This window comes from Athalia rosae, chromosome 2 (assembly GCF_917208135.1).
Source record: "Athalia rosae chromosome 2, iyAthRosa1.1, whole genome shotgun sequence".
Taxonomy (NCBI): domain Eukaryota; kingdom Metazoa; phylum Arthropoda; class Insecta; order Hymenoptera; family Athaliidae; genus Athalia; species Athalia rosae.
In genome coordinates this window covers 4,232,023-4,254,961 of record NC_064027.1, presented here as the reverse complement: position 1 = coordinate 4,254,961, position 22,939 = coordinate 4,232,023, and the positions used below count along the sequence as shown (strand labels likewise).

At 46.9% G+C, this 22,939-nt stretch overlaps 1 protein-coding gene across 1 annotated transcript in view; it reads left to right on the top strand.

Moving 5' to 3' along the window:
• Window positions 1–22,939, top strand: part of LOC105692249 (TWiK family of potassium channels protein 18) — a 168,427-nt gene that overhangs the window by 116,805 nt on the left and 28,683 nt on the right. Inside the window, exons 3-4 of the mRNA XM_020856048.3 lie at window positions 18,418–18,762; window positions 19,403–19,709. Coding sequence (XP_020711707.2) covers window positions 18,520–18,762; window positions 19,403–19,709 — 550 coding nt within the window. The 5' untranslated portion in view covers window positions 18,418–18,519. The remainder of the gene's footprint in view (window positions 1–18,417; window positions 18,763–19,402; window positions 19,710–22,939) is intronic.

The window sequence follows — 22,939 nt, the reverse complement described above, 5'->3', positions numbered from 1 at the left end:
CGATATCATATTTTGCGAATGTATTTTTGTGCGAATAATTTCTGCAGCGATGCACCGAAATTACACTAGTAAAGTTAGACTAGCTGCAGTTTAGATAAAGTTTAATGTTTTCCTTTATCGTGTTCGTCGTTAATTTTCTGCTCGATATCACCGCGAGCACCTTCCTCTCCGACGCCATGACGCTGGTACACATAATTTCGAAGACCTCACGAGTGTATTCGCGTGTTGCACAACAGAGAGGCGTAACACGCCGTAACGTTTATTCGCAGCAAATTTTTTAACGCAGATCTTTACTTTCGTGGAATTCCGTACGTTTCACTCACTTTGTACGTTACCGTCGTCCGTCACTCGCTCCGAAGCATCGCGGCACCGGCTGCGAAACTGCAGAGTAAATTCAACCCGGAAATATATATTTTCACGGAGGACGGGGGAACTACACGCACGGGGTGGGCGCGGAGATACGGGATAAATAAAATAATAGATGACAGAGGTTGAGCGATGAAACTATGGCAAAAAAAAGAAAAAAAAAAAAAGAAACAAAACGAAGAGCGAAATCAGCGCAACGTACCGGGGAGAAATTAAATGGTCTTGCAGGGATTCCGCGATTCAGACATTTATACGCCCGGTTTTTACTCGCATATCCTCTGCACCTCCGTCTTTGTCTTCGTCTTATTCTTCTTCTTCTTATTCTTCTTCTTCTCCTTCTTGTATAAATCATCTCTTGCGGCATATCGCGAATCGCTGGAGCTTATGAATAAAATATTGCGCCCGTTGCCGAGGTGCGCAAACATTATTACCAAACGACCGCGAAAAAGAGATTCATCAACGTATTTTTGTAAACGGCATCACCGACGCTTCGCCTCCCTTGGTTCATTTTTTTTTTTTTTTTTTTTGTATCTGTTCTCTTCTCTTTACCGCTTCTCAGTTATCTCCACTCCTTTTTTTTCTTCGGCATTTTCCCTCTTGCCCCTGTTCAAATCCTCGGGGTAATACCTGGCTACGTGTTTTATAGTTTATTAAGAACACTCTCACTCGAGGATCGGATCTAAACGGGGTTGCAAAAACCTCCCCGCAGCGTAAGCTCGGCGATTTATAAAAGGACAATATTATACATATAGAAAGCGGCTAAGCCAACCACCTCTTCCGTTCTTATGAAAACGGCGCTAAGGTATTAAAAAATAAGACACCGTTTCACCGGTAAAAATATCCCTCTCAAAAAAGTACCCTCGACAACACGGTGTAACTCCCGCGTGTATAAAAAAGAGAATCGTTTACTGCTCCGGGGTATGAGAAATGCAGATAGAGCACGACTTTCGGTCGTGACTTGACTCGTTTCGCGTTATTATACCTTCTCCGCCATTTCACTTTTTCTTCTAACGCTTCTTCTTTTTTCTTTTCGTTACTTTTCTTTTCTTTTCTTTCCTCTTCTTTTTTCTTTCTTTCTTTTCTCTACATCAATGAAAAATATAATCCGAAGCAGACGTGTGCGTGTCACAATTTTAGACGACGTACATCCGACGAGAAAAATCACTTTAATAATCGATCCGTCGGGTGGTAACCCAACAGATACGGCACATATCATACGTTCCTCTTCGCATACAACTTCAAACTGATGCATTCGATTGGTATTCATAGGCGCGCATATCGGCCGCTGGATGTCGTCTACATTCCGCACGAACGTGAGCCCCAGCGAGTTATGATCATTGACATTCATACTATCCAATTAGGCATCTGACGCATGGAATACCCCAGCTTTTAATTTACGCGAGTCGTCGAACAGCTTTACAGGGTGGCCGGAACAAAAAACGACAAAATTTTTTTTTTTCAACCGAACAGAATCTGAACGCGTTAATTAGAATCGAACGAATGCCGACGTGCTTTCGTTCGTTTTGGTTTTTTATTCTTTTTCTTCTTTTTTTTTTTTTTGTTTTTTCTTTTTCGCAAAATTAAAAATACGAAAGAATAAACGCGATATTGATATTTCGAAACTCGGTATCGGGTGCGCTCTTGTCGCAGGCCGATTCTGATGGTCCAAAATCTGCGACATTTTTTTTGGGATGACATCGAAAAATTGGCTTCTCTCTTGCGCGCGGGAAACGATAATTATCACGCGATATGTGGAGACCGCGAAATGGAGATTCTCCCTCGGAGCGTTTAAAATAGCCGCGATTCTGGTTTATGAGTTTTGTAGCACGAATTCGCATAATGTCCGCGTAGTAAACAGGTGCAGATTCGAGGAGAGTGTATACATGCACGTATATATCTGATCTTCAAATGGCTCCGCACAGTACAGTATAACCGTTTAGTTTGACGGTGGTTATCAAACGCGGTAACGTTCTCGTTCCAACTTTAAACAATGAAGACGTCTGTGCGAGCTTTGGATGGGTCAATTCGTGACGTATACCTAGTCTCTACATTTGTCGGGATTGTTGACCTCTTCGCATGCGTGCGAATCCTCAAACTGCCCTCCCCAAATGTATGGAAAACATGAGGGGAAACGGGAGAAAATTCTTCCGGATTCTTCGAAGTACTCGAAAATTGTTGAGTGGATGAAGACGTGAGAAGGCCGAGGAAGAGAGATGAGTCCGTTTAACGGCACGGTGGCTCAGGTGCGGCGTAGACAGGCGACTCGGTCGCGGAAACGACGGCGTAAATAATTAGAGGGACAAACACGCGTGAGACAAAAATAACAATTGCGATTCTGGTCGGTGCCTGGCTAGTCCTGAGGGTGAAATTCATGTACAAATAATTGCACAATGCCCAGTGCCAACATGACCCCCGAGAGTTGACAGACTCGACAAAATGGAACAATCCCATATACCTACGTACGGTTTCCATATGCGCACTGCTCGACTACAAACGGGGGCCGGTGAGGAAATTGTTTTTGTCGTTATTGTTCTGTTGTTACCGTTATTGTTGCTCCAGCTATATCTGGAAGAGAGAGAGCGTTGTGTAATATCGTTCGAATGAATAGATTTGGCCGGATCGTCGAAAATGAATGCCGTATTACATTCCATATGGGTGTGTTCAGAATCCGTGGGGGCTGACCGTTAATGAGGGGAACATTTTTCGGCTTCGCCAGCGCAGAGATATTAATAATAACGGAAACGTCGAGATTCACAATTTTTCGTCAATCACGTTCGACGTGAAATATCCTGGACCGTGCTTTTGTTACGAGACTTTTTCCAAACCGTTCGTGGGTTTCACGTACGCAAAAATTTGATTTTCACGTCATTTTTTAGCCGAAAGAAGAAAAAAAAAACACCCAAAATATAACGCTCAACCTTTCGCTACAGAAACCCTCGCACCTGCGTTGAAGGATCTAATTTGAAGCAATCTTTACACCACTATGGTTCGGGTATCGCGAAAAATAAAGAAAGAAAGAAAAAAAAAGAAAAAAAAAAACCCATTCGGAACCCTTTTCTCCGCGCCATAGAATTTTTAAGTTTGGCAAAGGGTCCCGCGCGCCCATTCAAGTCGTCCCTTCATCGATCTCCGACGTCGACGTCGAACGATCCATCACCGTCGCGTCGTCGTCTGGAAACAAAATGGCTCGTCAGTTAAAAGTGAAAATATATGAAAGTTAATTGAATGTATTTTAGCCTGGCGTATTACGTGCAACGCGTTCGCGTGTGATTATGTTACGAGATTAATAATTTTTCTGTGAAAGAAAATTCGAAATTTTTCGCGACCACTTTATCACCCGGACTCTTTAAATTCTTTTCGTTATTTTCTCGACAACAGTTCTCCCGACGGGGCGCCTGTCACCGGCATAATAGTAATGGAGGTTTTATACGATTCAAAGGAAATTAAAAATTTCACCTTTCTATTTTGTCGTCGACCACCCCAGCCGCGGCTGCCGAACCCTTGGTTAACGTTGAAACCGGAGATTTCTAAATAGAGACAAATACTTATTGCACCCCGTTGCGGAGGGCGTGCTGAGTAAAAGAGAAAAAAGAAAAAAAAAAGAAATTGTCAAAAAAAACTGCTTCGTATTCCAAACGTCGCCTCAGTTGCGCTTCGATACCTTTCATTTTGCAATACCTAATTTCGCGGTAGCACATCGTTTTACGTAAACGAAAATCACCCCGACGTGTCGGTAGAAACTATTTTCAAACTTTGCACCGAATTACACACACACTTCAATTTCTACCGGCGAACGCTACGCCGCTGCAAAACTTTCGCGCATAAAATACATCGACACATGCGAAGTTCGTCGACGGGAAAATATCCGACGAAATTACAACGCGAAACAATATTTCAATCCTCAATAACATAATCCGAAACTGTATCCTCTTTGTTATTTTCCACGATGTTGAACAAGGAGTGGAAAAACGAATAAATATCGAAATCGGCGTAAAAAAGTTCATTCGCATTCGTGCGAATTCTCGAGATACACGCGGGACGTGTGCGGAGCGCAAGAATGAAAAAAAAACAAACCCGTTCCCGTAGAGCTTTTTAACGAAAGAAAGCTGCGCAATCTAAGTTTGAAAATATGATCGTTCGTTCTATGAACTTAACTTCCAGCTCTGGTTCGTCGAGTCAGCGTAAACGACGAGAGGCACTCGAACCGGTGCAGCGCGGCACCAAAGCTGCGCCGCGCCGTGCACCGATAACGCGGAAATATATACGTACGTACAGCGGCCGCCCCATCGTGGCTGAAGAAATCCTCGTACACGTATATACGAAAAGGCGAAAAAATAATGCCTCTCCGACGTTAGCTTTTGTACAACGATTTTTGGTGAACCGCAAATCACTCGGGATCATCGATAACGCTCGTTAATATTTTCTGACCGCGAACACACGATCGTCGAAGCGCGACTTCGAACGACCAAAGAATACGCTCGTACGAAATGAAACCGAAAAACCGACGATTGTACCCGAAATTTTTCAAAAATTGTTCGAACCACTTTCCCCCATTTCATTTTTATCGCGCCGTATATAAAAGCGAGTTAACCCGATTTTCTTATCCTTTATTTTTTTTTTGCTTCTCCTGCCATCGGATCTTCTAAATTTTTTGCGAAATAGGAAACGAGTTTTTTTCTTTTCATCTCACGGTGGGTAACATACACACCGTAGCCACGTGCGGAGCGTACGGTTTTATTCTGATATTTGACAGAGTTACGAGTGAAATGATGGGCCCGTCATAAAGTAAGAGGAAAACAGAAGGGAGTCAGTCGCTTATCGTCCCGCCGGATTATACGCTTTTCCCGGTAGCAACGGTATTCGTGCGGTATGACCTTTCCAGCGAATATACGGCAACACTTCTTGCAAAAGTTCTTCGGTATCGCAACAATTTCGCGTACACATAGAATCGCTCGAGTGTTGCGCGGGTGTGGAGGTTACGGTAGGGTGGGTTCGTCGGGAGGCCTGCGTCGGACGCACACGTGTACGCCGTGTATGGCTGTAGCAAATCGAAAATCAATCTGCTGAGAAAAAAAAAAAAAAAAAAAGAGTTCGCCAAGAAATTTGATCAACTGACGGTTAGTGGATAAGAAAGAGTCAGCAGCCGCGAAGTGCGGTGCTGAATTTAAGGCACCCTTTCGCACACACGTATCCCCGGGCTTCGAGGTATACACGAGTATACGCGTATAACCGACCTATCAAAGACAAAAAGGGCGGGGGGGGGGGGGGGGGGGAAGGAGGGAGGGAGGACGGAGTCATGCGGCTGCGGCAGAATCCGGGATAAAAGCTAATTGCTGGTAACCGAAGACTGCGGTTGACCCGCGAAGGGGGAAACGAGGGAAGAGAAAATATGTTTCCAGCTACTCTACGCCGAAAACTTTTACTCCCACTAACTCGTGTTTCCTAACTTCAGTTGTTCACTTACGCAGTAGTTCCTATGTACTCCCGGGCACATATGTGTAGGCAGGCTCCATGTATCCACACGTATGACTCCGACTCTTTCTTGTCGGGATATATACGTGTACACGAAAACGTGACCCGGCTGCCGTACCTATTGTTTCGCGTTAACACCCTCGAAATCTTATCAATCAACCGTGAGGAGGAAAAGAAAAAAAATTTCGTACAAGGACGAGTGGGAGAGGAGGAGGAGGAGGTGAAATAAGAAGTAAGGTCGGAGAGCTTGTTTCAAGTTTTTTGTTTCTCAGTTACGGGCAGCTATAAATGTAACGAGAAAAATATTTTCTCCCTCGTTTCCGCGACGGGAGCATTCGAAACAGCTGGCAATCTGTGAATTACGAGGGCAATAAACAACGACAGATTGTAGAAGAGGCTGAATCAAACTCAGATACCGATCGATCCCTCAAACACCGTGAGTACCGCGAGCACGGCTTTCCCCCCTCTGTGAGAGAAGGAAAACTCGAGTCCTCGGCGTCCTCGAGAGATGGATTTGTGCCCCCCCCCTCTGTCAGCGAAGGAGATGATGATGAAACCGAGAGAGGAGAAGCCGGCGTGTGGTCCTCGGGTACATATAACCCGGACGATAATAGTCGCGACCGCCTGTAAAAACGTGGAAAAGAATTTTTCCTCATTAGACAGGCCATTTTGTTTCGCCACCGCTTATACACGACAAACTTTCTTTAGCTCGCGCTCAAACACGTCACCGTTCTTATCTTGCCTCGCTTACGCCCCGCGTACCCTTCCTTCCGGGCATCCGGCCCTCGGTCGTTGGCTTTACGCAAAGCTATAAGCTCGCGCTGCAACCCACCCGAAGGACCTGAATAGATCCACTTTATCTGTTATTCACCTCTTACTTTGACCCCAAAGAAAAGAACGAGAGAAAAAAAAAAAAAATAAGCGAACGTAAGTAAGAAGAAGAAGAAGAAGAAGAAGAAGAGGGAGGGAGGGAGGGAGGGAGGAAAAAAAGGAATGAATACCTGCGCTCGTATCACATCCCTCGATGTTCCGCAAGTTTTTTTCCTTTCCTAGAAAAGCTTGCAATTCCGCAGGCGAGTGTTCGAGTGGACAATTTTACTTCTCTTCATCGTCAATTGCGGCAATGGTAGTCGAACGAAAGCGGAAACTTCCAGACTCGACGCTACCCTACATACGGGTACATTCAGCCCTACGAAAGTTTACTCGGACACCGCGTCGACTGCGACTTGTCAGCCGTTGTCGGTGGTGGACGAACAGACGTAGGTGAAACGATTCGCGGAAGGGAAACTAGACGCCCTTGAGGTTTGAGTACACACGGAGGGCATTAACTGCGCTGGACAAGTTCCCCGTCTGGTGTTTTAATTGCGTTAGAAATGGCGCGAAATTCCTAAAACGTGTATCCGGCGGCTCCGTACCGCCGGTGAAAACGAGCGCTTCAACGTATCCCCCCTTGGCTTCAACTTCGCCTGAGCTTTCAGCCGCGTACCCCGCACGCTGCGTACCGACTAACGAAATATCGATCCCGTAGCTCCTCGCCCTACACCCGACCTGTCACATGTTACAATACGCGATACCGAACTTCCGGTACAACGAGAACTTACGAGTACAAAAAACGATGAAATTTTCCACAAAAACTCCGAATCACCGGATTCTTTGTTTCGACTCGCGCAAGTTTTTTTTTAGGGAAGCGATTATGCGACAAACTTGAAGTTCTCTCGTTTGTTCGAATGTATTCGTGTCACGCGATTGTTTACGAAAATATTGCGATAAGAATCGATTTTCTACTATTTTTTTTCTTTTCGACGATGAATATCGTGTCGTCATTCCTCGAGCCCTCTGAACTCACGCGAATAAGTATAATTATTCCGCATACCCAACGCTCGGCGAAAGCGTCTCCGTTTTCTGTCGCGGGAATCGCCGTTACGTCGTCTCTCAGGGTACATTGTTCGGCGGTGAGTGTAATAGTAGGAAGTGAAAATAGTAATCGCCTAGTCCGTTGCTCCCGCGACGCGGGGTAGTACACGACGTATCCTGTACTACCCTGGTAAGGGTGAATTCCATGTTCTGGAAAAGTCTTTTCCGGCTGAGAACCATATCCGGTGGAAACGACGGTGGTTTCGTTGAGCGCCGTGGAGTGACTTTTGTCGAGCCAATGTTTCGTGTAACATTGGACGGCAATTACGCCGTACGCGACCGCGAGTCCGTTGTATCAAACGGAATGAAAACAGTTCGGAAAAATTGCATTTTTTCGCAACTCCCTTTTCAGTTTCAACGCTCCGGTACGACGGGGGCCGTGAAAAGCACGGCTGCATTCTCGGGTAGTCGCGGAAAAATTCGTCGCTCGTTGTTTCCGGTTCAACTCTGGAATCCATCTCACGTGAGTGAGGGGAAACTTCGAGGCTGCAGACGATCGCGTGCGATCTCCAGGCGACGTCTCCTCGCGATCAAAGTCAAGGGTGTCCCCACCCCCCACCCACCCCCCGCCCACGTTTTTCGCGACGACGTTATCGATCTCTCGAAACTTCTTGACACATTTTATACTCGCCGCAAACTCACTACCGGTAATCAATTAACGATCGTCGAGGGCTCCGCGGTACACCCGGTTTATAAATATAGAGGAGGATATTCTACACGTAACTATACCATCTTCATCGCGAACGAGTGTCAAAAGTGCAACGGTGATCGAGCAATCGAGACCACGTGCCTTTCCTTCTTCCCGAATTTTGTCCTTTCATTTTCGATCGGTTCGCTTGGATGCAAGCGATTTTATTTTCGAACTCGACGAATCGAAAAAAGCGGCGAGACGAGGTCTCCGCAGGTGAAACCTTTTGGATTTCCGCAGAACCGTTTCGAAAGTTTCCGGGCGCGGAATAGAGGAGTTCGGATCCAGCACACCCGAGGGATTTACCTTGTCCGGCGGCACGCGTCATTCCCGGACGCTACCCGCGGGATTTGCGGCGTCTCCCCGCAATAAGACAGAAGACGCATTAGGTTCTTAAACGGAGTCCACGGTTCGCGAGTCCTTCCGGATTCCGCAACAACCGCGCGAAACTCACCTGCAGGACTAACTCCGTTCCCGCGGGACATCGTCTGGAATTCGTATCTCTACCGGAGGCCAACGGCGTTGATACGTCGCCGCGACTTTACCCGTAATATCGGCTAATACCATAGATATACACACGCCCTCCGGGGAGCGCCTCGACCGTATCGAACACGAATTTCGGTTGTAGAATAATTAAACTTTATCAGCTTCTTCGTAAGCGAGGAGGGGAGGGAGGGGGAATAAGTGGCGTTCCCTCGGAACCGTCCCGAGGTCATCGGGAGCATCGCGCGTTCCTTTATCCCTCGTAATCTCGACCCCATTATCATCCGAGTCCGCGCCTCAACGTCGCTCACGTAGGTGTGTATAGCCGGTTGGAATTATGTCGAATAGCGGGATGGCGTGGTCCTCGGGCAATCGATATCCCATCCTTCCTCTCGCTCTCCCTCTCTCTCTCTCTCTCTCTCTCTCTATATCTCTCTCCCTTTCCATTGCGCACTCTCTTCAACACACTCGGGAAAACTCTCGACGCTCCCGCGGGTGGTGGATCACCCGATGCTGAATTCCCCGTAACCGCGCCCCTCCCTCCCTCCCTCCGCGAGCCTCCACGTCGAATCGTTCCCTCGAACTCGCTGACTTTTTGATGCCTCGAACACGTAAGGGTGTGTACCCACCTAACGCGCGGGTGTGTAACGACAAACTACCCACGTGTACACATCGCACTTGCTCGAGATATTTTCCGTACATACATGTGTACCTATACGTATACACGTGGAACGTACAGACTCCAAACTGGGTTATCTCGCCGATGCAACGCACCTGTAATCCGATCCGGAATACCTCGACTGCCGATCATTCAATTTTCTAACACAAAGAATCGCGGAGCCCGCAAGCCGTTAATATTTTAACCAAATCATACGCCGCCTGCGGTGTAAAACAATCGGAAGATTCGATCGATCGTGCGTCGCACGCGTACGCGGGGAGGAGGAGGTCGAGAATATTTTTTCAATCGACTCGTAAAATGTCCGTATAGAATTAGCGATTATCCGGCGAGTGTGAGTTGACCGACTCAGCTACCGTCTTCTTTGAATCGAATTTCGTATCGAGATAACGATTTCTCATCCGTACCGCAGATTTGCCAAAACTTTCGAAATGTCATTGGATTTTATTTATTTCCGTCCGCCGGCCGTTTCTATTTCGGTCAAATAACATAATTCCACGTCAATTTCCCTCGGGATACAAGTCGCTAGCCGTGTCCGCGGAAAGTTGACGCGTGAATTATACCATTTTTCTATCGATCGTTTCGGGGCGATAGCTTTTTTGAAATTTCCTCGCAGGAAACACACGCTCGCTCGGAGGGTCTGAAGTATGAGCCCGTATAAAACATCTTATCAATATCTTAAGCGTCTCGTGACAAAGAGGGATACGTATTTGAAATATTCTCGAACGGCCATTATTTCTTCCTTCCAAAGGCTCCGAGCCCCGCGTGTATCTTATACATCGGGGGCAGCCTGGGAAAACATACATCTATTATCTATAGATTATCCTTGACCCGTTCGGAGTCCTCTTCTATTTTTTATCGCGAGATCGGAATTGCAAAATTTGACGTATGTATCGAATTTTTGCCGCAAACGTTCCGGAACCTGCGGTATAATTATTCTACGCAGAAAATCCGAACGACGACGGAGATATTTACGAATTATTCGCAAACAAGATGCGAAGTGAGGTATGATGTAGGTTTACGTATCTTGATAGGACAGGTGAAAAGGGTCTGTATTCAAAAGTTTTTGTAAGCGTACGCTGAAAATTTTTTCTTTCTCTTTTTTTTTTTTTTCTCTTTTTTTTCAACTCTTCGTTTAATTTATTTCGAACGCGTCGACTCGGATCCCCCGACCCCAACCCCCAACCCCCGGTCCCCATTATACGGTTATGGTGGTTATTCATAACTGCATGGGACGGTAAAAATGTAAATTTCCATTACCGCACCCACTTCCACTATTCCCGTAATACTTCATGTTTCACCGACTAATAGCCCCTGACAATTCCAGACGTAAACTATCCCACCGATTTCCATTTGCCGATTACAATCGTAAAATATGCATACCGAATAAAATATTAGTTATCTGTGCACGCGTGTTCCTGCGTACCCTGTATCGAATTGATTAATTATTATCGGCGCAGAACCAAAAACTAAAAAAAAAACCCCACAGCCGAACGTATTTTCCTGAAAGGATTATCTGATGCAGAAAAAAAAAACGAAAAACAAAAATAGATCACGTGATCGGACGCGAAACTCCGGAGCAGAAAAATTTCACGAGCGTAAAATTGATTGAAAACTGAAGTGCAATTTTCACGCGCGTCGCGGTGTAATGTGAAAAAAAAAAATAAAATTGACAAAGTCGGTAGCGAGAGGTAAGAGTGACGACTCTCGACGTTCGCGGTTCGTAACGGGGGAAAGCGGATCGGAATATCAAAGCGAAGGTGGAATACGAGCGTACACCTGTGTGCAGTGTACGGTCTGAAGTCAGCCGGAGCATCGGCGGGGCAGACATTATTTTAAAAGCGTCCCTAATGAAATTTTATACTCTTATATGCTTTTCTTACGTTCGGGCGAACGGCCGTGCGAACGCGACACTCAAAGCACCGCGACGAATAATAAGAGCAACGATGTGAATAATGATAATAATGTTCGATAATAATAAGAAACAAGAAAAATCGATTTCGAACCTTATTTTTACTGCAACGCGGGATCACGCGGGCATCTTCGATAAAATCTTGAGGACAGAGGTAGGATGGGACGGACGAGAAAAATTTGGATTTTTCGACTTTTTGTAATCTGTGAATTTGTGTTGAATTTTTGGAAATAATAAAAGTTTGGGAGCAATGGGAGCGCGATTAACCCCGTGGCTCGTGGGTTTAGTTTTAGGTAGGTAATTTCGAATGGAAGAGTAATAGGATTCACCTAGTTGGCAGAATGACGAACCCCCCTGTGTTCCCGTAAGCACTTTCCTATCCGCAGATTGTAGTGGTGCTTTTAGATGATTAGCTTCATAGGCAGAAACCGATTCGCGTAATATACAAGCTCGTATTAGGTATGCCTATAGGTGAAATTGAAGCAGATCCATACACATACCGAGTGATGCTTACCTCCCGATAACTCCAATTAATTCCTGACCTAGCGCTATAATTTGCTACCCTATGGGAATTCATGGCTTGTGAGAGGAATCTTGTTATACGCTTCGTAACGAATAATTAATGGGTTATATCGCAGCAACAGATGATCTACGAAATTGTACGGGTCTCCATAAAGGGCGTTAGGCCTGGCCATCGATTCCCATGGATAATTTATGCGTCCTTTAATCCCACGCAAATTAATCGTCGGCCGTTGAAATCCAAAAAAAAAAAACACCCACCCGCCGCTAACCGATCATGCAGATTTTCGTGTTCTAACAAAACTCCGAGAGCCGCACGATCCTCCCTCGCCAATGAACCGGAAATTCGAGGGCCTTCGGAGGCGCCGACATTATTTTTTTTTTTTATAAATTCTTACCGTTTCCTCACGAAGAAAGTTCGAAGGATACAACCTCATCGTCGGTCTCTGTTTTGAGCAACGTAAATTTTATCGGTTCGTCATTTTTGGAAAAAATTAACGTCATTCACTACTCGCGGTCGTCGTTCGTGTAGTGAAGGGTTGAGAGAAATAGGACGGAACTGATTGTAAGAGATCACGAGTGGAAAATCTGACTGTTTTCGAAAGATTTATGTCGCTTAATTTATGTGTATGAAAATTTGCAACCGCAATTCATTTTCGTCCCCGATGGGTACGTCACCCTGTAAGTCTGAACGAAGCAAGCCGCGAAGATGTATAGCGGCGTAGCACTCTTACAAATTTCCGCGGTATATGCAGTTGGGGAAATGAAGAAACGAGACGAGTTTCGTTGACAATGTTGTATTCCCGTCAATTACACTTCCTCATTTCATCGTCGCAACGGGAGAGATGGATTGTAATCGTGGAGAGGAAAAAAAAAAAACATTTTACTCTAAAAACTTTCAATTCAGAAGAAAATTCATCTCGTCGTACTGATTCCAAATGGCCGAAAACGGAAAAACTCGCCCAACGACCCCGCGTATCAATCTCAGACGTCTTTTCTTCTCCTTTGTTTTCTCTCTTCCGTCAACATTTGGCTTATAGCTCCGGTTATGGCTGGTCCCGCTGTCCACCGTGACAATAATCCATTATGCAAGTAACGTTCACCCTCCCATCCCCCTTTTTTGTTCGCCAGCATCATAACGCTCAACGATTCCGCGAGGCTCGCTGTCCCCCCCCGCGGACCAGCGAATCCCCTCGGTTTATCTACCGCGTTTATTTATACGATCGTCTCGATAATTTTCATAAAAGCACCGGACGACCCTCGTACGGAATTATCCCGTAATACGGCGAAGTCTAGGTAGGCACCATGTATTACATACGAATGGGTATACGTATGTATGTATGTCGGATGAAAACTTTATCGATAAGAATTAAATTTACCTTGCACCTCAAAGACTTGCGGAAGTTTTACCGCTTTTGGAGTACAGTCTCGAAAGTTCGGATCGTAAGTTCCGCGTTAATGCGAAAGAATAGTTAAGTGATAAAACGCGTTGTTACGTATTTTTTTACTACGATTAAAACTTTTCACCGTAATTTGATTTTCTACTTTTTCTCTATCGAGTGCATGTTTTTTCAAAATAGAATTCCAAGACTTCTTTGGTCGGACGACTTCATTCCGCCCAAATGCGGTAAGGAATTTTCGAAACGCTGATATTATATAAAAATAAATCTGTGCTCCGCGAAAGCTCGGCGGGGGATGAAAAGTAAAGAAAGGGGAAAGCCACGGGGTAGAGATTTTCAAGGTTAATACACAGAGCTGGGGAGGGGGGGGAGGGGGGGTAGGAAGAACATAAAACGTTGGAAGACACGAGAACTGTTGCGAAGTTTGGCTAACGCACGAGAGTCGCGGGGCGGTTTTCGCTTGGGAAAAGTGGGCCGCCGCAAAGGCTGAAAGTGGCAATTTTTCAACTCCTCACGCAACATTGCTCCGGCATTGTGATATCCGCGCACCCACCCCGACGAACACGAGCCACCGTGCCACCTACAAGGCCACAATCACCGCCACCACATCTTCCAGATTCAGGAGCACCCGGCCCCGTTCGCTCACTCTTATAACGGAGGGTAACAACGCGCTGATTTGTGAGGTGAAACGCCGTTGTTAGATGCAAAAATAACAAGAACGGTAGGACGAAATAAAATGAAATAAAATGAAATAAAATGAAATAAAATAACGTCATCGTATCGAGTGAAACGTGACGACTTCGCGTCTCGTTTTCACCTTAATTTTCCAGGTGTTGTCTACCGAGATCGTCGAGCGTAAAATTCTTTTGTCCTGGTTTTTTTTTTCTTTTTTTTTTTTTGGGTATAATTTCCACATTCCAAGGAAGAGGGACGGGGCTAATCGCGGAGACGATCCGAATCGTGTATTTCATTCTCTCCCCTCTCTCCCCCTGGGGATGTTTAATTTGGTTAGACGCGTTGTTTTTTTGTTTTTTTTCAATGGACCAAAACGACCGCAGCGTTACACGCATTTTCATTTGTACAACGATCCCCGGAGGGATGCCGCCTCACGGGAGACCCTCGAACGAACGTGACATTATTCAAGAATATGGTAACGAGCTTGAGATTTTATTGCCAAAGGGTCATCGACCCAGTCTTCTCCCCGTCCTCCCCTTCGCCGCATCTCTTCTTTTTCCGCCGCTAATCTCGTCCGAACCGTCAACGCGCGGGTACGCGGAAGTCGCCCGGTGATTGGGGGGAGGGGGGGTGAGAAAGCTTTGGCTCGCACCGCGTCGTTCGATCGAATGTGGCGTGTTTTTTAAAGGGGTTGGAACCGATTCCCCGGCTGTACAAACATCTTTAACGGCGGATTGGGACGCCGCAAAAGTATAAGCGATATACATGCGTATGTATATCGGCGACGCACGATAGCCAGAAGAAAAAAAACTCCGACATTATTTCTTTCGAGAATACTTCTCGTTTAAGATCACGTTAAATTTGTATAAAAATTGAAACGCGAGGCTCGCGGAAATGTAAAAGATGAAAAAACATCGGGGCAAATAACTGTGGAAATAATAACGCGCGATTCAATATACATATATATATATCCACATCCGAAACAGTTTTCCGGCGAAATCCTGCATGTCTCCTTTTACCCCTCAAGCTCCCCGAGAGTACGTGTACGTCTATACCTGCCCGTGGGTCGAGGGAATTTTTGTTTGACTCTCATTTGTTTTGTTTTTTTTTCTTTTCGTTTCTTCCATTTTCGTTTTTATTTAGTTTCATATTCATTCATATTCCTTTTTCGTGTTTTTTCTCTCGATATCTGTTACGTTCTCGTTTTTGTTTTCAATCTCTCTCTCTCTCTCGTTCACCGCCGAGATAGTAACAAGACCGACAAGCACCATCGGCATCGATTTGAACTCCAACGTCCAGCGGAGCTACGGAATTAGCTGGCTGCTCCAAATATAGATACGCGGACGCCGCGATATTCACTCGTGCATTATGTCTACTGTGTATATCCATAGAAATGCACGTGTATATTATACTTATAATACACTCGTGTATAGGTATTTTAGTTACACCTACCACCCGCCCCCCCCCCCCACCCCTCCCTCCCCCGCCCCGCTGTCCGCGGTATTGAAAGCGGCGACAAGCATTCTCCACCGCGGTTCTGCGGAATATAACGACCTATATTCCGGCGCATTTAATTTCATACCTTATCTGCACCGAGACTGCACAATACAACAACTGGGCCAACCGTGCCGCGGGTCCATAGAAGCCCGGCTCTCGTTCCTTCGTTCAGCCCGCACTGATTTCCACCCCCTTCAACTCCGCTTCGCGTTTCGAGCGCTCGTTCCTCTGCGTGGGACTTTAACGGGAACGAAACTGCGAGGTGGAGGTAGGGGAGGGAAAACGGGCGGTGCCGGAGGATAAATAAATGGTGATAAAGTTGGAGGTAACGCGGTACCCGAACGAACGAACGAACGAACGAACGAACGAACGGGGAATATAGAAAACATGACGACACTCGCCGATCGTAACGTACGCCGCGTCTCGTTACTCCCGGTGTAGGTACCGCCCGTTACATTGTACTCGCAGGCGGACCTGGAATTCGCGTTTTATTCGCACCCTGGAACGGCCGGTCCGACGGTTGGATCTTTTTTTCGACAGGAAGGAAGGGAAGGTCGACGATGATGTACACTGCGATAGCGGAGCACCTTCGACGTCGACACTTTCGACGAAGAGCAACGGAAGCGGAAGGATATCGCTGCTCTTCGATACCGCGAAAAGAAATCCTTCACCTGACCAGCAATCGTACTCCTGTGCGAGAAAAGTATGAGGCGAGACAATATGCTCGCTCAGTTTTCAACGCATAACGTCCGCACGTTCGGTTTTTGTTCCACCCCCCCCCGTTGCATAATCGAACATCTTCGCGCATCTGGTTGTTGGAATCGTGAACTTTGAGATGGAAGGCACGACCCGTCGTATTTGGAAAAAAGTCACCGGTTTCGAAGAGTCGATAGAAAAAGTTGGTAAAAAAATTGCGATTCGCTTGCGACGGTAATTATTCATGATTTGAATTTCGGGTGGAATCCGAATACTTCGATTTGAACGATCTCATCTGATCTTCGAGCCTAAAATATTTGGAATCTCGAGAAAAATGTCCCACCGGGGACGATAGGAGTACTTATGTGAGGAAAATGTGAACCGGGTTCCCGCTGTCGTGTACTCCGCTTTTAAATTAAAAAAAAAAAATATAAAAACAATAAAAACACATCGCACATTCCAGGATATGGAATCATTCCTGCTCTCCGACCGCACCGGCGAGGCGTGTCATAATTGAAACTTTTACATGAAAAAATCCACGCGGCGTATTCGTTCTTTCTTTCTTTTTTTTTTCTCTTTTTTTTATTTTTTTATTTCGTCCTCGCTCGCAATCGACATACGTATGTCCATATAACGTCCGCGTTTCCCTCTGTTGGTTAGCTCTCGTTACACCGCCATAGCTCGACATTATTCCGAATTAATGTAAAAAACTTTTTGCCTCGAAGTAAAAGTATATTCCACGCATCGTTAACCATTGAAATAAAAATCGGAAACGTTCTAGTTTCGAATGAATTGTTTGCGAAGGTAGTATATATACCGCATATATAATCATCCCGCACGCACGTCGGGCTGAGTTTTTCATCAAACTACGAGATTGGAAGGAGCTCGATTCGCCAGATATGCGATCGAGCTCGAGCTCGAGCTCGACTTTCCCATTCATCGAGCACGCTAAATTTAATGGTCGATTTTTCTCACGGACGACGCGCGTTGGCTGAGCAAAAAAAAAAAAACGGACAAGGCTGCTGGTCTCGTTCTCGGAGTTTCGAATAAACTCACCCCGTACCTACGTGGCGCACTGACCTACGCGATCGCGCCCGCGTACCGACGCCTGTTCAATTTCGGAATGGCGCGAAAGAAACGAACTCGCGATGTTACGAAAATAAATAAATAAATACATTATACGAAAATGACAAAAAAAAAAAAAATTTTTAGCGTTCACGAATCCGTGCGGAACATTCGTTAAAACAATTGCGCATCACCTGTCAACGGTATAAGCTCTCTCGTCACTTATGAAAATATTTGTACAGCACGTTTTTAAGCCCGGATTATGAAGAGGATTAAAAAATGTACAAATGAAATCTGGGAGTCGGACGACACGGCGTACGAAGTGTTACTCGTTAGCTGTACCGAACCCACGAGGCACGAACTTCGTTCTTATTCAAATATGATAATATCCGAATAATCCTCGCGTTCGATGTAGCAGCACAGTTGTATAACTACGGTGAATTTTCGTCCAGATATTACGGAGGCCATAAAACACTTATAAGTACATTTGTGAAGAAGACCCGAGATTTCGTCCAAGGTTTCATAACTTTCTTGAATATTATACGGACATCGGATACAGCCGCTCCAAGATTTAGTTCCACGCGTCAAAGTATACACGGATAATATTCACGCACGTCGCAGGCTCGGGTCATTTTCATTCGGGTATAACGAGATTCTAATTTTTCTACGAAATTCTATCGATTCGGAGATGAAAGGACGATCCACTCTTTATTTTCCGATCGGGAATGACTCGAATCTGCGCTAAAAACGATCGAATCTACCGTTAAAAGAAAAAATTCGAAGCAATCTGCGCCGTCACGGGTTGGATCAGACCTAGTTATCATAAAAATTTTTACCCAGTTACCAACTTCCGTTGTTTTCGCGAGACTCGATTAACGCTCGGTCTCAATTGAAACTCTCCTGCGACAGAATTGCTTCGGTATGGACTCGGATTCCGAGGGGTTGGAGGAAATCCGTTGAAATAAGATAGCACCCGCGGCGTGGCACCTTCTCCGAAACGACACCTGCGAATCCATTCGAGTACTGCATTATGTGCGATCAATCTTTGTTCCAGAGCTGTGCGTAGTCTTGAATGCTGGCGTGGTCGCGTCGTTCGTTACCCGGGACCTCGGCCCTCCGTCGCTGACCGCCATCAGAAGGGGAGGAAAATCGCGCGATGCATGCCGTGGATCATACGGGCGGACGTAACGGCAGCGGTGGATATTACCACAAGCCATGTTGCCTCGGCCGTTCAACGGAGGAAGGACACGGTGCCGCGGAATTGTTGTGCTGCTGCTGCACCTGCACGGCGACGGCCTCACCCAGTCTACTGACCAGTCTCGGCGTCTGTATTTTCGTCCTGGCGTACACCCTCGTCGGTGCTTTCACCTTCATGGCGGTCGAGGGCGGATTGCAGTCGGTAAGAATCGAATACGTTCGAAGGAGATTTCGCCTCGTACGATTCGGAGAATTGGCGAATTTTTACTTTTCGATTATGTTTTCTACCGATTTTGTCAATGAAAATGGAAAAAGGCGGTACCGAGAAAGCGGATGTATTCGACGCGATCGGAAGTACGGTCGGCGTGGCATATTTATCGATCGAGAGTCCGTAGTCCGGTTACGTCAGACGAATGCCGAATGTCTGGTCCGCGAACCCTCTTTTTCCTCCCGGTATTCCAGTTCCATATTTCAACAGGCTGAGGAGAAAAATACAAAAAAGTAGGTTGACCTGTGGAAAACCGTAAACATGGGGAAAACAAGCGACGGGAGAGAAAAATACGGTACTAAAGTAAGCCCCCGTACGCCAAAGTGGCCGCGCGGTTTATGGCGTCTCATCAGTCCGCGCGTTGCTACAGTCTTTCGTTTTGACCCGCGGAATGGTTGAGGAGCGAGGTAAAGCGGAGATTTTATTCCTGACTAATGAATACGCGTCGAGGTACTCAGACGGGGTAATTGATTCGGGGCAAATACACCGATTCTCATGAGATTTAACCTCGCTTGATTCGGAATATCTGAAAAAGTGGTATTTTCTTCTTCTGATTGACGTTATGCACACCCAGGACTCATCGGCGGTGGTATCATCGAAGTCCGTTCCGGACGAGGCCGCCGCGTTGGGCGCTGAGATCCGTTCGAGGACGGTGGAAAAATTGTGGAGCATCACCGAGGACTTGAACATCCTCTACAAGGACAACTGGACCCGTTTGGCGGCCCAGGAGGTCCTAGATTTTCAAAAAACCCTCGTCCACTCGCTGACGAAACAGTCTCACCAAGCGCTCCCGGCGACCACGGCGCAGCACGGGTCGCGCCATCACCGTTGGACGTTCAGCAGCAGCCTTCTCTACTCCCTGACGCTGATAACTACCACCGGTGAGTATCCGAGCAATAATTGATCGGCTCATTTCGCGATGATTGGCCATACCTCCGAATCAACCGTGATCCCGTCCGCTCGTCGCACGGGCACGAAAATTTCGCCCCCATCGCCCGAACGATGGATTATATTTACCGCCGCGACATTCCCACCGATATCATTCGAAGTACTATACTGGGGGGGGAGGGGGTGGAAACTGTGCAACGTTCGTTGATTCACGTCACGGCATCCGTGGATCGATCCGTGCTCGTATAGACCGACAAAGGCTAGAACGGCGTTCGAATCAGCATCGGTATATCAATGAGCGGATATAGTGTACGCTGCACGCCCGGGTTTCGCGCGAGACACGCCTCGTATATATATTTCTGTATATACATATACACCTATACGTACCTATATCCCCCGCAAACCGAGCCGCGATGCACCGGTCCTGCAGTGTACAGTGTACGCGGGCAACACTCGGCGCAGCCAACATCCCTCTCAGAATGCCATTTGCTAGCAGCTCTCGGCGGTGAATGATATATTTGTATGGATATACCGCGACTCTCCGGTCCGCCCGCAACCCTCCCTCCCTCCCCGCATCCAGGCCGCGGCGAAGTCCTTTGCCAGCGTTTCTGCTCGACGTTTTCCCCAACGGGATATCGCGATATACACCGGCTCACGGGAATTCCCGGCTAAGGATACAGTTCCTCACTCTAATTCACACCGGCGTAGAGAAATACAAGGGCGCGCCTCCACCCCTCCACCCTCCACCCTCCACCCCCCCCTCCCCCCGCGGCTCCCCACTCTCGTGTTTCGTCGAGAAGTCGGCGGCTTCCGCGAGTCAGTCAAGGGTATGGTAATCGGCACACTAGGTTTAATCCCTACCCGCTACTCATATACAATACCAAGGTCGGATTCGTCTGATTCGAGAAACGTTCCGAACCCCCAAGTTTTCCTGCACACCTGTATATTATATTGTACGCGTAAAGTTCGAAGTATTCACGGGTTCACGGAGTTGCCGGGGTACGCAGGAACCGCAAACCTCTTCTTGTCTCCACCCGGCCTACCTCGTCACAACCGAAACTGACGGGCGGAACTCCCCCTCGCTCTCGTTTCACACAGCCGTACGAAAAGCTCTCCCCCTATTTCTCGCTAACTCGGAACAAGGGAGTACAGTGAATTTCGGTAAACTCGAGGAAGTCTTTCAAAGGATTTTCAATAATTTAGCAAATTTTTTTTTCATTGAATTTTACAGTCGCAAATATCGTTCGATTGTCTGGCGGGCTACAAACCGATTCGCCGCGGTGGTAGAAACCGGTGTTTTTTTTTGAGGCCACGACGACCGCTCCACTTTAATGGGCCGAGTATCGTGACCTTTGAAAAGTTTGGCGTCGGCCGTCCGGTCCTGCGCTACCTGTGCGTCGGCGCGTCGTTAATATTGCTCCGTCAGCTTCATCAGATCGAATAATTAGTCCAGGATCACATCGTGCGGGCTTTGACGCGGAAGCTCGAGTCCACGGCGAGCTTGTGGCAGCTTTTGCATGCTACGTGTTGCGTGTGACGCGGAGATGACGCTATCAACTATTTAACGCCAATGGCGAAACGTGACTATAACTAACCCGACCGAACCTACCCCCCCATCGAAGCCGTCAAACTCACCTTACACACAACGTAGCGTAAACCGAGTCGTCCGACGTTCGCCTGCGCCGCCATTTAATAATTTCGATTAATTTCTCGCTGGAAGTTTTTTTGAAAAAAATTTCATCAAATCTCATCCGAGTCGAAACAATAGTTGAAAATCGATCGAAGTAAAGTACAGCGGCGTCGCTATACCGGAAACACCTCAGGGGTAGCGTATGGCGCTGCGCCGGTGAATCGCAACGTGTAAGAGTATATCGAGCATCGTACGCTTCTTCGTAATAATAGTCGATAATAAATGCGTTACATTTATGTCCGTGGGTACGTATAGAATAGCGGTCATGCACTAGCTGTATATATTCCACAGGAGGCGAGAAATCTCTGTCCCGGCGTCCCTGGTCACGAAAACCAGCTATACGGTTACGTGCGAAACTGCAGCGTTAGTAAATGTACAGTATGCAATATTGTCACCGTGGTAACATTACCGCGAGTCTACGTGACGAGCAGAATAAGTATCCCGCGTTCCACGCGGCCAAGTGGACGGGACAACGAAACGCGTTACGTACGTATTCCCTGTCGAATCTGGACTCACCCCGGCCGTGATTTTTTTTACTAATATATGTAAATTACAACGTCGGCTCGAATCGTCGATATTTTATTCGCGCAAAAAATGCATGCTATCCACAAAACAAAAAAAAAAAAAACAAGAGGGACAAAAAAACGAACGCGAAAGACGGTCGCGATCGAGGGCTTGAAACAGCTGCGGGGGTCAGTTCGGCCCGACGGCGCAATTTCGACGGCCATCGACGTCCGTCGATGCTTCGCGAACGAGCGTCGAGAGTGGCTATCGGTATGCGGACGGCGAAGAGGTCGAGTGTTCTGCTGCGTGTGCGAAAAGACGCGCGCTTCCCTGTTCTCGGTGAGAGACGGTTTTCCGTCAACCGCAGACGGACAAGCGGTTCGTGCGAACGCTACTTTTCATCCGTCGCCCGGTACGACGCGACGAGGCGATCGATTAGGATAAAAATCAGCGCAACGAATTACCAGAGGGGGATAACAAATAGAACCGGACCCGGAATCGCTGCTTCCGAACCGAATGAGAGCGGAATCGAAATTCGTTCGACCCTGGAAGGTTATTGAATTTGCCGATCGAATCTCGTCCAATTAACCCCGACGAACGTCGTCGAGTCGTTGTCGAAAAAAAGCAGATTCCCCGGTAGGCCGGACTGCGTTTCGACGAGCGTTCGGGGTGTGGAGATCCCCCCCTAAAAATTCATCGTTGTATCCGAAGCGCGAAAAAAGATTGAAACTAAAGGTGGCAAAAAACGACGAACGAAACAATGCACTTATCACGGAACATCCGATGAACGGAAAAATTTTTCCCCGTCGAAGAAAACTTTTTATGGAAAAGACGTTCTCGACGACAACCGGCGGAACTCGTGGAACGCCTCTCGTCCCCATCTTTCCCCTCGGCGCGGAGGCTGCCGCCACTTTAACGGAAGGTACGCTCGACCTTCGGAAGTCCCTGACCAAACACCGACATCTTCTTTCCCTATCCTAACGAACTTTGTTTCTAATTAACTTTGGCTACGCTTGACCGCTTCTCGTT